Below are 17,874 nucleotides of genomic sequence, written 5' to 3' on the forward strand. Positions count from 1 at the left end.
TCACCAGCATCACTGCGATCGCGACCTACTCTTCTGCAAAGTATTCATTTGCACGAATATGCACGGCCTTGTGGTCAGAAAAAAACCATCTGAAGAAAGTCATTCTCATATCCCAAAGTCTCTAGCGGCTATGAAAAACTCAGTTTTAACGGTGCACTGATGCTCTCCAGCTGTTACCAGCCATCCACCACAGACTGCCTGATCAAACAATCTATACGGTACAGGTAGAGAAGATGTGAGCACCGCTGAATACAAGATGAGAGCTTTTAGAACTTAAAGCTCCGAAAATAAACCGACTACATGAATTTCACATGAGTGCGGGATGTGGAACAGCGATAAACACACGTTACTACGACTGTAAGTGGACTCTGGATCATGAATGTGTTCAATGATAACTTAAGGAACACCAAGGTCCTGCTGTGTTCCCCGTGAGCAAACTACAGTGCTATTTAAAGAAATCAGATCACATCTGGGAGTAATTCGAGGTATAATCCAATGTCACAAGAGAGATAAAAGACATATTTTTTCTGTTTTTTTTGTCTGAATAATGAAATATATTCTCCTTACTAAGCTTAATTCCACTCTGTTATATAAAGATATAATCCACATATTACAAATCTGCCTGAGAAGAAGAGAGAACAGAGGCCTTTCTATGGCTCCAGACCTTATAATTACAGTTCACTTTCAGTTCCTGCACCTTCCCTTTCAACAAGTAGCAGATCATCCCACTACTTTTTACCGGCTCGATGTTACAGTAATTCTTAACAATGCTAACTAAGCCAGTGTCAAGAGCTGAGAGCAGCTGAAAGTCTGTGAGTCATCCAGTTAAGCCGGGGTCTTTGTTCCCCTTTCCCTCATCCAGCCTGATCAAGATGATAATGGGTTGGCTCCTCGGCTCAGATAGAGCTAACCACTGTGCTCAGGAAACAAGCCGAGCACACTTTAAAAAGGTCAATAAGCTTCTGGACTCCCACACATTAGTTACTGGACAGAAAAGGGAAGTGGAAAAGAAGCGCAGACAGCAAGGAAACACGGTTTCACATCTTCGTACGTTAATGGAAGATGAGGGGAGAGCTGCGAATCAAAAATCAAAACCTTAACGGCTTGAAACATCGAATGTAGGCAGATAGATGAGACTGGTCTATGCATTTCGCTACAAATGTAATGAGAGGAGGCTAATGAAGATGTGTGCTCACTATCCACTCCACAACCTGTGCACACACACATTCAGAGCACTTTCCTGCCGGAGGAGAGTCTGATAAAAAGCAGTTTTGTTCCTTTATAGCTCAAATGAATGACACTTCTACTACAGCTGCATATCTTCACGTGCCATATGCCTGTAGGCAGCAAGAGATAAGGACCCCCTCAGCTGCAGAGCCACATGCATGAATTGCTATTACTCCCCACGCCCCCCACCAAAAAAGACCCCCAAAACCCAACCAACCAATGTTACCATGGCAGCCAGCCACTATACATTGTAATTAGCTGGCCTAAATCCCCAAGGCTCGGACCGGTTGGATACAACTCACTGCTTCCATAGATTAGAACAACCTCTGTTGTACATGGAGCCTAAAGCATGTCTGTCTGCACACACACACACACACACACAAGGTCTCATTCAAGTGCAGACACACCTCTGCACACGCACACACAAAGGGACACAAACATGGCACATCTACAAAACCCTGACTAAACCACCATATTTTTTCCCCCCCTCCGATCATCCCACTCCCACTTCCCACCTTGCACCTCTCTCCATGTGTTTGCAAGCAGGTACGAGGAGATCAATCCTTCGCATGTTTTGTAGAGCTTTTCTCTGCCAACACACACCCACGTTCTGCACACGCGTACTTGTACAACAGCTCTACTGTGTGGGCATCTACCTCTCGGTGTGCTGCAGTACACCCTGCATTCGTCGGTGGGTATTGTGCTAATGGAAAGAGTATCAAACTGTGCAGCGAGCTACAATGAGTGAAGCTATTAAAATACAAGCGTCTGTCGATAGCCTTCGGGGCATCCTTTGCCAGTGATTGGAGCGTCTATTTATTACACTCTCTAGCCCAATTAGGAGAACGTGATGCAGATTAGAGGCAGAGAGTTTGCGACACTCTTAGGTGTGTCAGATAGGAAGAGGACGCCCTGAGCAGCCGGCGGTGTCTGCGTCTGAGTCAGGTCACGTCACAATAACACCATCAAGGCATACCTATAAATGAAAGGCAGAAAAGAGCTAGTGTTGATATCAAAAGGAAAATATTCTCTTCTATTGGGAGTAAAAGTGAGCACGAAAAAATCTGTGAATTAGTTTGCGACAAAGAAGAAAATCATGTGGAAACTAATTAGACCAAAAAGAGACATGAAGATAGAAAGCGGTAGTGGCAGTGTGTGGGTGTACACATTTGAGTGGGAATACATAAAACTTTCTGCTGGATCTAGATATTAAAGAGGCCATTTTGAAGACTGTAAGAGAAATTTGCTGGCTTCATGGTGCCTTTAGTAAACCTCTGAAGACTACAAGTGTTGTGGTAACTGTTTATGGTGCCTTCTCTCTAAGAGCTGCGAATCATTTTGAAAAAGAAATCAGTCAACATTTAGTCATTTCTATCACCATGAAACATTCAAATAAAATATTAGTGTGTGCATATAACCTTGCAGATTGAAAACTGTTGAACACGTACTTTTCACTTTCAGTCTTTAAAAGGCTCTGGTGCTAAACATTGTTTGAAATAAATACTTTTGAAATCAGAGGCCACTGGTTTTAACTGAAAAGTTTAGTTGTGTTAGTCAATGCTAAATGCTGGCAGCAGATATGAGGCTGTCTATGAGACTAGATCAAAAGATGAGAAACACTATACACCATTCAGAAAAAGAGCTGAAAACATTCCCGCATCGTGACAGCTCCTCTGTCCTTTGAGCAATGACAACAGGAGTGCTGGCATACAGAGAAACACCTTCATTATAGGGAAAAAAAACTTCTCTCAGACTCTACAAAGAGGCTGGCCTCCACTTTGTTTTAGAAGTTTATTTTAAGAGGTTTCTATTGAACGAGACATTGGAGAGAGTGACGGGAGAGATAAGACAGAAAGAGGGGATGCAGCATGATGCCTGATGAAGTGAGAGAGCGCTCTGAGCCACAAGGCCATCTGGCACGAGTGTGTCAAGCACAGCGAACACACACAGACCGGAGAGAGAGACCTTGTGGATATCGCTCCATTGATTTGGAGTTGGGTCCATCTACAAAAGGTTGCGGTTATTGCCAAGCACACACACTACATGACTTTCAAAAGGTGTCAGATCCCTGTGCTGTTCACATTACACAACTTTCTGTCTTGTAATCAGGAATCTTGAAGTTGTGGTTTGCACACTACATGACTGATCGCAACAAGGGGGTCACATTACACATTACAGGATCTTTCACCAAGAGGGATCTTGAGTCTGTCTGGTCCCCAAACTACGTTTTGTCATGCAAACACACAAGTGACATGCAAAATGACATGATACCATGCGTGAGACAGGATTTTTTTATTCCAAAAATGGATGCCTGCAAGAAACAAGTGATCCAAGTATGTGCACTGATTTGCAGCAAAAAAAACAAGGAAGAAAAAGAAAAGAATATGGGTGAGACACTACAATCGTGTAGTGTGAACTCGACATTAGTGGTGAATTAAAAAGTGGACAGAGTGGGCTTGCCGTGGCAAACATAGTCTGTAATAGTGCGAGCATCCTATCCATATTTTCCCATACTGTGCCAAACTCCCTTTACATCTGATCTCTTTCCCAACTCTCTCACTGAGGGTCTCCACAATGTCGAAGGGAGCATCTACTTTTGACCCCAGCAGAAGGACGACCTACTGAGAACAGAAGGCCAACCCTTACTGGGGCCATCAATCTTTAATGATACACACACAAACGCATATGTAAACATATGCACACACATACGCACACACACACAAAGAGCAAGAGGACCGCTGTACTGACTGTAAACATGTGACCAAACATTTATAGAGTCAGATTTATATCAGTGATTCAGGAATGTGGTGTGAGTTCCAGCCAATTTAAGAAAACCGGAGGTGATATGTGACCTATATGTGTTTATTCACCTGAGTGTGTCTGGGTGACTGGTCGTTGCTCGAGTGCATCCATCAGCCCTCTCAACTCATAATGGCCTCATCCCCCCCCCCCCCCACCCCCACTTCTTCCCTCATCTCCTCTCTTCCGCTCGACTACCCTGAATACTTAATCACGGCCCCTGCCTTCCGGGAGCACGTAAACATGCCAGCCGCGCCATTGGCCGAGGTGGTGGTGTTACTCTCTGCCGATTGGCTGAATGGAAGGGGGCAAGGGTGGCAAAAGAAGAAGGGGTTGGTGGTTACTATACTATAGCCCTTGAGGATGACTTCTGTCCATAGTAACACACCAGACATACACACACACACACACACACACGCAGCTCCAGCCCCTCAGGACATGGCGAAGGTCCCCACAGACTCACAGAACACAAACACACTCAGACACATGACACACCCTCTAACATCAAGCACAACAAAGGATTTTCAGAGCTTCACCCACGTGAGGATGGCAAGAGATTTGGAATTGAAAGGAGAATATTGCTAATGCTGCTATTTGGGGTATTATAACTAGATTATAGCTTAGCTTGAACCAGTGATTCTTGTGATAAACAAAAAGAGCACAGAGGAATCGTAGTTTCTATAATTCCTGAACACTGAGGTCGATTCAAGCAGAATAAAAAGATGATTTAAAAACATGCACAGGAAAAAGGCAAGTGAATAGACACAGTGTACTATAAATGGATCCTAATATATGATGAAAGATTACCTGGGGCTGAACTATTAATAGTTTTTATATCAAAATTCCAATTAAAAATGTTCAAACTGCATGAGCCCTGTTATCCGTTAGATAAAGGCAGCTTTATTATATTGTCAGGTATCACTTACAAACAGTTTGTCACTGTTATATAAAACGACAGCTATGTAGGAATTTAAAAGAATTGCATTTTGCAGGTCAGAAAAATCAATTCAAGGTCTGAAGAAAATTCAACTGGATATTTTCTCCAAATTCACTTCAGCCCTAGTGATACATGACGTCTACCTTGTTTTCTGTGTGTTAAAGAGCAACAACAACACATTCAGCTGAGCCAAAAGCTCCATCAATTATTTACAAGGCTGTCATTGAATGAACCCAAGCATCCTTGGTACAGAGGAGTACAACACCAGCAGGGATGTGGGTGAATGAGCAGCTAGGTTAGTGTTATGACTTTGTGCCAAATCTCTCCTTCACTCCAGTTCAGCTGGACTCACTCACTTGGAATGATGAGAAATTAAACATGTCCACGTTTCAATGTGGCTGCCACTACACTACAAGCTGCACAGTTACTGTAATTGTGTGTCACTGTATATGACAGTTTTGGTTTCAACAGTAAATACCAATAAAACATTGGCTTATTGAAAATACTGAAACATTTAATCTGGGTTAGAACCCTATCTGTAGATAAATGAAACACTAATCATTGGTTGAAAAAATAAATCTGGGTTTGTATTTTTTTACTACACCATGCAGTTATGGTCATTTTCCATACAAATCTGCACATTTCATACTGCATTACACAGCATGTAACAGGTGTGTTCTTACATAAAGCCTACTATATTCTGAAGTGGATCTTGACATGGTCCTTAAATAATATCAATGGTACAGCAGTTAGAGGTGCAATATACCACATTCATGTTTTGGTGTGAGATGCTGGTGCTGTAGTACAACCTCTAGTAGGGCTGAATGTCGTATATTGCACCTTTATCTTCGATGAGCCTGTGGGGAAAAGTGGGATCTTAGGTCTTGCTAGATAAGAGCATCAGTTAAATTGTTTACTTCGCTATCATTACTTCTGGTCTCTTTCTCTCTTTCTCTTTCAAGCACTCAAAGCACTGAGCATTTGCTTCTCCCTCAGCAGCAGCATACAAACTGTTTTCTGCCTGTTTTGGAGAAGTGAACATGAAGCCGATTACATAAGCATGAACCCCTTACCAGGCTCAATGGGAGGAAGATGCTCGAACACAAAAAGCAGAGAAGCATGGCGTGGAAGAGGCAGTGGAGATGACGCTATTACATAACACTGCTTTAGGCTGACTCAGATACTTTCTCCCTCTCTGTGTGTGCGCAAGGACAGATTTAAATGTCTGTTTCTATAGCTACCGTACAGAGGAGGGAAGGAACAGCTTCATCTATTGATCAGGATAATGGAGGAGCTTGTACAGTGGGAAGACAATGCTTCATGACTTGACAAACAGCACAGATTAAATTACGCAATACACAGCCTCATTCCTACAGAACAAGATCTTATTCTCACTGCACATTAGTGAACAGTTACAGTAACAAGGCCAGCAGTGATTCATTGATTAATACTGGTATAGAAATGTATTTACCATTTTCAAATAATGTAATAAATTATGTATGTACCTACAGCGCCATTAAGCAACATTAAATCTGTTTTTACTCTTGTCATACTTGCTGTATCTTCTAAGTGTTTCATGCATTTTTAAGTGCAGACTGGTTTTGAGGTGCCCATGTGGGACAGCTGTACAGTTACGGATTTTATTCCCAGCAGTGGTGCACCATGTTCGCAGGTGGGAAAGCCCAAGAGGGTTCTCGTCCTTGTGACTCCCACTTCATACTATATATAAATCATTTTTGCTCAATGACCCTGATATCCTTTAATAAAATAAATGGACTAGCACTCTGGTGAAAAGAGTGAATCTTAACAGTGAATCAGGGATTTAAGTGGACCTTTTGGTTTTTGTTGAGTTGTGTTCTTCTCTGCGGTCAAGCCACAATTGATGTGTTTGGAAACACTATCAGATCACATTGATCTGGACCTGTTTCTGCTGGCACCAAGAGCAGAGCCATTGGCTTTTCAAAACAGAGTGAGACGGAGAGACTGAGAGGGAGAGGTGGGTGGTTCGGTCAAATAGATTTTGTAGGGTGTGATAAATGAGACATCCCTAGTTGTATTAAACTTCCCTATGACACGCTGCTGGGAAGCTATCCAGAATCATTTTGCTGTGTGCCCTGTTTGCCAAAGCAGGCCATGTGACAGCCAACTAACTACTAACATTAAACACTTAAAGACAGAACTGGGACCGGGTCGAATCAGACGGGAGCAGCTAGCCAGCAGTGAAGTTGGCTCCATGACCCATTACAGTTTATGTGCTGCAGGGGGGGACCGACAGTTTGACAGCTTTGTGGTTTCAGCACAGGGAAAACACAACCGTTTGGTGAAATGTGGAGGCATAACCTGAAAACTCCATAGATTTGTAATGTGGCAGCAGAGAGGCCTAAATGTTAAAAGAGCAAATTTTATGCCCAGATTGACTGACATATCAGCCAATGTGTCATTTATACTGAGGTCATACCAAAGCTCTGCTTGCCTACTAACTGCAATTTGCAAGATAACAAAGAAGTGTTTGTTTGAAAGCAGCGCGTTGATTGACAGGTATCCCACACCGAGCATTCAGCTGCTTGTTAGTCCCACATCAACTCTAATCAGGATCCAATCTATTGGCAAAATTTGGCTTCAGAAACTAGCATAGTAGCAGCAAGTAGTAGACTCAAACTGCAGGCTATAAAATATCCTTTAAGAGACCTATGAGTGACGTCATCACCATAATGTTCATGCTGTTCTACGGTTTATGATTAGAGCGCACTAGTTGGATGGCATCAGGACAGACGGCAGATTACTTCTCACCAGAAACATGCTGTTCCATATTACTATCTGCAAAAACTGGCAGCAGGAAGTAGGGATTATACAGCACACATTAACCCCTTGCAAACTGGTAAATGGCCCGCCCTGACTCACACTGGGCTGGGCTGAACTCAAGTGCTCCCAACACACTGACAGGATATATGGAAATGAGGATGGATTTTTTTTTTTTTTTTTTATGCTCCCTCAGAGCTGCGCATAAATTCAAGCCTTCCGCACTGTGACTCGGATTAGAGAAAATCGTTTTTACATACGTGCATGCGTGTGCCTCTCTCTCTGCACGTGCATGTGCCACCTCTTCTCTGCCATGCCAAAATGCCCATATTCTGGCTCTTACATAATCTAGCTTTCCCTTTGATGTTGCTTTAGCATCACGTGGCACTGAAGCAAGCCAGAGAGGAGTCTGGCTAATTCTCTGAAGGTTACAGCGCAGATTGCCACAGTCAGAAGTCGGAGACCGTCTGTCACTCAGGCTGTGATGGCAGCAATAGCGCCGTAGTTCAGCTGCATAATTTACACATCAGTACATATCTTTTATATATCTAAATTTAAGGGATCCTCATCAAAAATGTTTATGTTCTGTGTTTCTATTAAAAAAATGAATATCAGCAGATAGTTAGTGGATCTTTTAAAACCCTCATATTGAAAACGGCATTCAAAAACTTGTATCGGTCAGGCTCTACTTGAAAATAATTTGTACATCTCCTGTGATATTATAAATAAATAAAAGAACTAAACTAAAATGCCCCTGTAGGTGAAGGCCATCACCATATTCACTATTTTATATCATTGTTTGAATAAACATAATAAAATGTTGCAAATTGAAAGTGCCCTGAGATATACTGTAAACAAACATTTTTGAGAGAGCCAGTCAACATTAATTGAGGTTGTTAATACATCTTGGTTAGCATTAGTAATCCAAACTCACTATAATTTAGCCAGCTGATGTAATTTAGCAAGCATTGTTTTCCATCAGTAAAGAACACAAACGTACACAGCAGCTGTGATAGATAAAGAAATAAAAACAACCAACATTATAAAAACATAATACACAGACAGACTAGTTAGAGCCAGCGAATGGAGACACTGGCACCACCAAAATGCATCTTAAATCAGATCATGAGGGAAAAAACCTTTTATCCTGCTGCAGACTGTAACAAAACTGATTAACTGTGTGCGTGAGAAACACTCTTGAGTAAAGGATCTACTTAGATTAAGAAGTAACAAGAAGACAAAAAAAAAAGCGGTGGAAGAGGAAAAGATGAGGGAAAATAGGAGGGTTTTGTTGAAGTATTGATAAATCACACACACACTAATGGCCACCTGGGAGTCTACCACTTATGCTGCTGACCAGACAAATGGGGCTCTGCACCTTGTATGAATACGCTACAGTATATTTGTGCTTGTAAAAAAACAAAAGATGTGCTATGAGAGGATGCAGTAGAAAAGAAATGCTGTCCTGAGCAGCTGTGGCCAAAATGTTGAGCTGAACAGAAAGACTTCAGCCTCTTGGGAGAACGACGCGGCTGTGGCTTTGAGCATCTACTCCCACTTTACTCAGGGAGTTAAGGATGTGTGGTAACAGCTTAACATTGGGCCACTAACACAGTTTCAGCGGCTGAAGAAGAAAAGATGCATTTACAGCCTCATGTTTGGAAATCCACTACACAACAGAGGCAGACATATTATGGTTTAAGGTAGGGTAGGACTGGGTCACACACCATTATCAACCAGGTATGAGTCATCTTCCATAGTATGTCTGCTGTGTGTTGATGTGTTGTAGCCTGTGAACTGGTGAATGGGCTGTTTTAGGGTCAGTGTAGTAGTACTGAGGAAGTGTACTTAACAGTAGCCCTTAAAGCTCACAAAAGTAGTGGTGTATTTTTATCATCCTGAGTGGAGGAAAGGGGGCAGTTCAGCAGCCATAGATGGAGCAATTTACTTACACAATACACATGCACAGAGGCACACAAGTATAGGAGCTGGGATAAAGGAGGATTGGATAGCAAAAGGATGATGAAATGACAGGAACATAAAAGGACTGTGCCCTTTCCCTCAGAGACGCTCATAGTAAAGCCTGGAGAGAGGCTGTTGTAATGTTAATAGTCTCTATTGTACACATCCAGGCTCTCATAGAATTTCAAATGTGTAAAAGCACATCAGGTTTAAAGTTATGATTCTTTCTGTTCACAGCGATACCAGAACCAAAATAGCCATATTAAAATAGTACACAGACCAAGTTTACAGTCCCTGGTGATCAAAAATCATTATTATGCTGTTACCTTCACCTGATCTATTTTTGAAAGTGGACTAATGCATGCACGCAGGATTCTGTGTTGAGATAAGCCAGTGCTATGATGCATTCACAGTTACTGGTAAATTGTTATCAAATATTATATAAAATGTTGCTACGCCATCAGACAAAGAAATTAATCTGACACTTTAAAGGAACAGTTTGGCATCTTGGGAAATCAATCATTTCCTTTCCCAGAGTTAGACAAGAAGATTGAAGCCACTCTTACGTCTGTACCCTAAATATGAAGCAAGAGCCCACAGGCGATTAGCTTAGCTTAGCATAGAGACTGGAAGCAAGGGGAAACAGCTAGCCTGGATGTCACTGCACCCCGCCGAGTCTAGCATGTAACCAATTTGTAAAACCACACTTTAGTTTTTGCACAGATTAAAGAAACAAGATATAATGTGTGTTAATTAATGAGCTTTAGAGGTGCTGGCAGGCAGAATTTTATCTTTGGACAGAGCCGAGCTAGCTGTTTCCCTCACTTCCAGTCTTTACGCTAAGCTAAGCTAATCGGCTGCTGGTTCATGCTTCATATTTAGCATACAGTATCAATCCTCTCATCTAACTCTCGGCAAGAAAACCAATGAGCGTATTTCCCTAATAGTCAAACTACTCCTTTAGAGATAAAACAGCTAATCACCGTCATGCAAAATAACGTGTGTGTAGCTCAATTGTTTGCAAAATGCATATTCTGAATAATGTCACGCCACAACCACATATGTGTCTTTTTTTTTTTTTCCACACAACATTCAGCAAACAGATGAGTGCTAAGCTACAATGTTACACATATAATAATGTACCAAATCATACACTTGGTTAAATACTGTCCATAACTGTGATAAAAACATTATCACTCATGTGTAGCTGCCTTCAGTATCTGTGTGACAGTCCCTAGACCTCTGAGGAACTTCAGTAACAGCTGCCCAGTGAATACACTTCTGACAAATACTTTGTGTTTCTCTTTCTTTATCACTTTAAAATCCCAAACACTATTCAATCCCTCTCCGCAGATTAAGGCATGGTAACAATGGTGACACAGCAGAGCAAATCCCAGAAGGCTATGTCATGTGCCGAAAAACTCCCAACACACACACACCGACAGGGAATCACAGCTGCTCCTGCTAGGATGTGTGCATTCGCTGCAAAGTGGCACACACTCACTGCGCTGAGTTACACCGTGAAAAACCATTGTTCATAATCTGGTCTATGCAAAAAAATGTTTATTCATCACAACTGCTCATTAAAATATTCCTTTATGTACAGTAAAAAAAAAAAAAAATCAAGGTTAATTTAGGCAGGAAAGAATAATGAATTGTTTCTCAGTGCTAATGCTTGATCTGAAAACACAACCAAGTGACCCAGTGTACAGTATGACATGTCAAGACTGTGTCAACAACACAATAAAGAGCAAATTAAAAATTCAACATCAGACAGCTTGTGTCCTCGATAGGATGGAACATAAAGTTCTACCTCCAGGTTGTAAGCATGACTCACTCGCTCCCACACTATATTTCTCCAGGCTTTCCCCGCTTCTCTGCCTACAAGCCAGCAAAACGCCCGACAACAGCAGACACGAGTTGCTACCACTGTCGGGGAATGAAGGTAAAAGAATGAGTGTGAGGGGGTCGCTGACCGTCTTGTTATGGACAGCCACAGTAATACACACTAATTGGAAGTCTTGAGAAATACAAAGTGTGGCTCCCACTGTGTGTGTGAGTGCATGTAGCTCTGGTTTAACACAAACAGGCAGCCCATGAGATGGAGAAGGAGGAGGGGGGGGGGTGCTGGGTAAAATGGCTAGAGGTAAAGAAGAGCGCAGAGATAAATGGGAAGCGATGTGTGGAGAGGAGTACGTAGATAGACGGAGAGATACATACTGCTGTACAGGGTGTCGATCCAGGAGAGCCGGGGCAGGCCACGAGCGCTGAGGGGCTCCATCCTCCTTTTTCTCTCCCTAGCTCAGTCACTCTGCTTCTTTCTTATTTCTTCCGTTCCTTTTTCTGTTGCTGTTATTTTGTGTTGCCTCTTTTCTTTTCCTTATCCTTGAAAAACAGCCTTCATGTCGCAGGAAGGAGCAAAAAGAATCATTTGGAAAAAAAATGTCAAAAGACACCCCGAGGTCCAACAGGCAGACGAGCGAGTGAGCCGAAGGAGGAGAGTGTGCTTGAGTGCTGTGTATGTGTGTGTCTGTATAACAGAAAGAGAGAAAACAACAGGCTGGAGACGACCACCGCCGACCGTTGCTAGGGGAAGGGAGAAGCACTCCTTCTCTCTCTTTGGCTTGCTCGCTCACTCCCATCCACCCCTTCTCTCTCTCTCTCTCTCTCTCTCTCTCTCTCTCTCTGTCTCCCTCTCTTGATTCTGCGCGAATGGCTCATCAGCCTCTCTCCCTGAGTGGAGGCAGGAATTCAGAAGTGATGCATAATGACTGTGTAGCAAAGAGGCTTGTGTCATATTTGAATTAACTGGCACATTCACCGTCTGTTTCTCTCTCTGCTCTTCTCCTTTTAAAGGGGCTATATTATGAAAAACTCATTTTTTCAGTTCTTGTATGTATATATTTGAGTCTTTGATGTGCCTACTAACACACAAACTGTGAAATAAGATAACCCTGTCAGTTTAGTTTGGGCTGGCTTGCTCTGTACTCATGTGATTCAACAAGCCATTCAGATTTGATGCCCCTTCTTACATCACATGGGGCTTCATTGACTAGGGACTAGCTAAACTAAGCTAAACTAAGCTAAGGGCGACAAATTTGTGGGGAGCAGAGCCGGAGAGTCCTGCATGCTGCTGTCTCATTTGCTGTAGGAATAAACACCCGATTCTTCTCTGATCAGGAGCTTTTTACTGGCGGGAGGAGTTTATTTTTTAAACTTCTGGGATTAATTGTATTTATCTTCAAAGTGGCTTCTCAACCTAGCTGGAGCCAAGTTGACCCCAGAGTCACACACCACCTCAGCGGCTGTCATCAATAATAAACATCTTAAATAGCTAATTTTAAAATTACACAGTATGTAGATATCTATGTGTATAAACAATAACATTGTTCTTTAGATGACGTTAATTAGTGTGGAAGGAGCAGCTACAATGTTAGCATAGCTCTGATCAATCTAAACTCCATTCAGAAGAGAAGCATTTTAAAAGTTGTTCGCTTGTTGTTGTGCAAACAGACCCGACAAAGCATGAATTCAGATTTTTTTACAAATCGGCATCATGATGTAGTTATTTCGACATCCATTTGATCCATTTATTGCAATTAAACCGCAGCAAAATCTAAGTTTATTTTGGGTTCATTCAGGCTGAGCTAGTTGGTGCCTGCTGTTGCTCCCTGGCTGTTTATAGAATAAACACAAGTGATTGCATGTGTAACGCGAGGCATTTGCTGTGTTTGCTGCACTGTTATGTTTTCTCAGGCAGCCATGTTTCTCCAGGGTTCATGCTTAGCAGTTGCCATGGTAGCCGTCACACCCCATGGAAGAGGGGGGTGAGGCGGGCGGGACAGGCACTCAAACTGGCCGTTCTGAACAGGGCTGTTTAGACAGGACCAGAGGGCTGCTGTGGTGCTTGATCCTTGTGGTACTTTGATCAAAGCATGTCAGATACATTTTATTAAGACCCCAGTTAACTTGTAGAATAGGAGTATAATATGGCTCAGCTTTATCACTGAATGACTGCCAAATACAAAGTTACGTTCACTGTCTCTTTTCTCCTTTGTTTTTTATGTTTTTGTTGAGCAGCTGCTTGATTCATTTGCTTTACCTTGAACTCTTAAATACCTTTAAAAAAACTGACTTTTAAGCTAAAATTCTCAATCTTTGTCTCAAGTCGCTGCTTGTCTTTTCTTTTGCTCTTCCTTTATTTGACCTCACTGAGATTAAATCTATTTTTCAAGACAGATCTGACCAAGAAGGCAGCTTAAAACATATGTTATAACAACAGACAACTGTCAAACACCACAAAAGACCAGAAACAATTTCCAGTAAAGATGCATTTACAGGCATTTGAGTTTTCATATCTATCAAAATAAAGAAAAAGTAATAATAAATAATAAATTAGAAGCAAAAACATTGACCAGGCGTGCTACTTTTCTTGAAATTCACCAATTTCAAGTCCTTTTGTACATTGTTGGGGGTGGAAGGGGCAGCATCCGTTTTTGTCAGTGAGTATGCTTATGTGTACTTTGATGGTTTCTGATGCGTGACAATAGTAGCCACACTACACGATCAGCTCAAGATCACTGCCTCTCTACTAACACACACACACACACACACACACACACGACAATGAGCAGCTGTGTGTGAAAGAGAGTCAGTCATTCAGTAAGAGAGGGACTGGTTCAGATGTCATGTTTTAAGCTACTCCCGTCTTCTGTTCCCTTTGGCAATTTGCTTGGCCCCCCCCTCGTCTACACAGACTCGTATGTTGGAGGGACTTGAAAGAGACACACAAACCTGAGAGTGTGTGTGTGTGTGTGTGTGTGTGTGTGTGTGTGTGTGTGTGAGGAAAGTGTGGCGAGGTGGTCTGACAAAACTGAATACTGATATCAGAATGTACTGGTAAAGTAGAAAAGTGTGTGATTATGTTACATATATATCTTAGTGCTATATACACCACCAAAACAGGCCTGAAGTTTAATCTGAAGAAAATAATAGACATTGAAAGTGCTGCTGCAATACTGGTCAGAAAAAGTGAAATTAGGTATGTTCATTGAATCGTCCAGGCCTAGTCAGAGTTATGAGTTTCAGGGCAATATCTGTATTAAAACTGTGGCATGAGCATATTTTTTAAAACCCCCCGCACACCCAGAAAACAGATATTTGGTTACAGTACACGTCTCATCAAGTTAGGAGAGCAAACAAATCAAGGTTATGTGTCATTATGCAATTAGAGTTTAATAATCTGCTTTATTGATTTTCAAATTATCTTTCTATCTCGTTTTATCGGGCTCATTTAGCACGTTAGCTTTCGCGTCCCGTTGCGAGAGACAGAGCTGACAGCTTCACCAACCAGCCCACTTCCTTTTCATCAAACCCAGCTTCCCGTGTTCGTGACCGCATGTGCTGCTGAGGTGGGCGATCAGATGCGAGCATCATGCCAGTGGCGACAAAGCCCGATACATATGTGAAACCCTCCCCTCGAAACCTTGTCAAGTCCACTCCTCCCCCCCCCCCCTTCTTCCCCCTCTAACCAGCATGGGGGAGGAAAGACAGAGGGTTGAGAAGCAGAAAAACTTCAATTAGGACACAAAGGCTGACAGGAGGGACCCCCCCCTCCCTTCTTCCCTCCCCTCCACAGGCAGAGCACCGGGCCCCGAACATCACTCTTTGTCTGGCTACAGAGCTCTTATGTGCCAGCTGGAGGAAACGCATACATTCAACGACAGGGTGCCTAAGGAGCTCGTCTAGCCAGGGGTCATATCTGTGTGTGTGTGTGTGTGTGTGTGTGTGTGTGTGTGTGTGTGTGTGTGTGTCAAGGCATTTCATGCGAGCTTGCATGTGTTAATGTATGTTAGGGTTGTTGATGAATATAAATGTGCCATTATGAAGGAGGGAAATCATACTGGCATGACAAATACATTCACAAACTCAAGGTTTTTAGAGCGCGCGCACACACGCACACACACACACACACACACACACACATACACACAGGTTTACGTAAACGGAAAAGCCAAGCAGGCGGAGGGGGGCATGGCACATGGTTGGTGAGTGGCACTTCATCAAAAATAGATTTATCTACTGTACAGTCTTACACATCCTTTGTCTTAAATCTGGGACAATAGGGTCTCTCTCTCTCTCTCTCTCACACACACACACACACAGCTATAACTCTACCAATGTGTGCAAGTACCTGTCTTTAAGGGTTTTGAGGGCGAAGCTGCCCCCTCCCCTCCTAAATGCCTCATCATTCAAGAGGCAGAGCCAAACAAAGAAAACACACATGTGCCATGCTCTCTCTCTCTCACTCACACACACACACACACACACACACATACACACACACATACACATACACACAATATATGCAAACACATCAAGCTGCATGTTAGTCTTCCTGGAGCATCACAAACCTACATCCATCAAATATTAATAGGCAGTCAAGCTGTGTAGTAAAAAGGGCCATTTCTAACTGTCTCTACAACCCTTTAACACACACACACACACACACACACACACACACACACACACACACACACACACACACACACACACACACACACACACACACACAACCAGCACAGTTGGTTCAGGTTAAGAGCAGCTGAAGTATCTGTCTGGTTGCAGATGTTGGGGGAGCAGTCTGGCTCTTTGTAAGGCAACAATATAACTCTACACATCATTCTCTGTAAAGGTCAACATTCAGCAACAGTCTCCCACTCTTTCTCTGTGTGTTTATGTATGTGTGTGTGTGTGTGTGTGTGTGTGTGTGTGTGTGTTGGCATAAAGGCTTAGCAGGTGGATAGAGTGGCTGGATAAGATCTAGACTTCAGGCAATCATAATTTTAAGTGTTTCCATACTGAAATTGGTTTTCACAGGAAAGCAGGTGCATCGTGCCAAATCAACTTCAAGTCATTTGAAGTCCCAAAAAATATCTCCTCATATAGTCTCCTCTTGTGCACATTCACAAAGAATCATGCATGTGTTTGTGTAGTATGTTTGTGTAATGTGAGTATAACACAAATAGAAAACAAAAAGCTGATACATCATTACTCAGTACAGCCAGAAATATGGACTACAACACAAAAAAAAGACAAAAATCAATGTTTTCCTTTGATCATGCGTGTCATCCCAATGTGAGCAAATACCATCTGAACAAAGGGCATCACCTCATCACCATACTGCATGACGCTCCGAGGCATCTTTAGGTTTCACAAAGTCAAATTTGAATTAGAGGACATATTTATTTATTTATTTGAAGTTCTGCACCACCTACGTCCACAGGAAAGATGATTATTCACAACACTGTTTCCACTAAAAAAAACAGCTTTAACTTTAGGAAGTTGAAACTAAAAGTGGATAAAAACACAGATGAAGTCAATCAATCGACACACACACACAAATCAGACACAAATGGAACAATTTACTGGACATAATGTATTTTATATTCACAATTAAGCCAAATGATACGTCTTTCTAATGTCTAATATAATTTCATCTGGTATCCACAGCACAATAACGACCCTGACTGACCCTTTTAATCAGTGCAGTTACACAGGCCGCCTATCAGCTTGTGATCCACTTGCGTAACTGAAGCATATTTTTATTCAAGTTTATTTTCTTCCATTCAACACATGTAACTACAGTGATTATGTGTCGGTCTTCCAAAACACCAGGTGACCTACACTCAACGCTGTGCCTGAATGCATCTTGTGTATCGACACTGACAGAGGAATGAAGCCGCTGCTCCGCTAACACGCTACACATCCTGTGTAAACTAGACTAGTGTTAAACATATCCTGTGATCCTGTGTGAATACAATCTAAACCTGCTCTGATGAACATTGCTAATAAAAAGGTCAAAATGATTTTTAATAAGCCTCATTTGGGGAATTATAGCTCTTGATTAATCCCCACGCAGCACCAACACCATCATAATTACGTGATTATAATAACACTGTTCGTGTTATTAAAATACGCTCTTATCCATAGCAAACACCTACCAGACAAACTGTGTTTAGAAATGCTAATGTGAAAGTGTCCATGAACAGGCAGGAGGTTGCTCTATTAGTGTGTTATATCAATCAGCAACAGCAAAAAAGAAATATTTACACAAATTGTTTCCGGTTCTCAACATGACATTTCAATAG

General features: G+C 42.1%; 1 protein-coding gene across 2 annotated transcripts in view; it reads right to left on the reverse strand.

Moving 5' to 3' along the window:
- abr (ABR activator of RhoGEF and GTPase) overlaps window positions 1–17,874 on the reverse strand; it is a 131,754-nt gene that overhangs the window by 96,025 nt on the left and 17,855 nt on the right. The window contains exon 1 of one of the 2 annotated variants that reach the window (XM_067607563.1): window positions 11,945–12,020. The exons of the other annotated variant lie outside the window; for it this stretch is intronic. Coding sequence (XP_067463664.1) covers window positions 11,945–12,005 — 61 coding nt within the window. The 5' untranslated portion in view covers window positions 12,006–12,020. Of the gene's footprint in view, window positions 1–11,944; window positions 12,021–17,874 lie in introns of those variants that run through there. 2 annotated transcript variants of the gene reach the window in all.

This window comes from Thunnus thynnus, chromosome 13 (assembly GCF_963924715.1).
Source record: "Thunnus thynnus chromosome 13, fThuThy2.1, whole genome shotgun sequence".
NCBI lineage: Eukaryota > Metazoa > Chordata > Actinopteri > Scombriformes > Scombridae > Thunnus > Thunnus thynnus.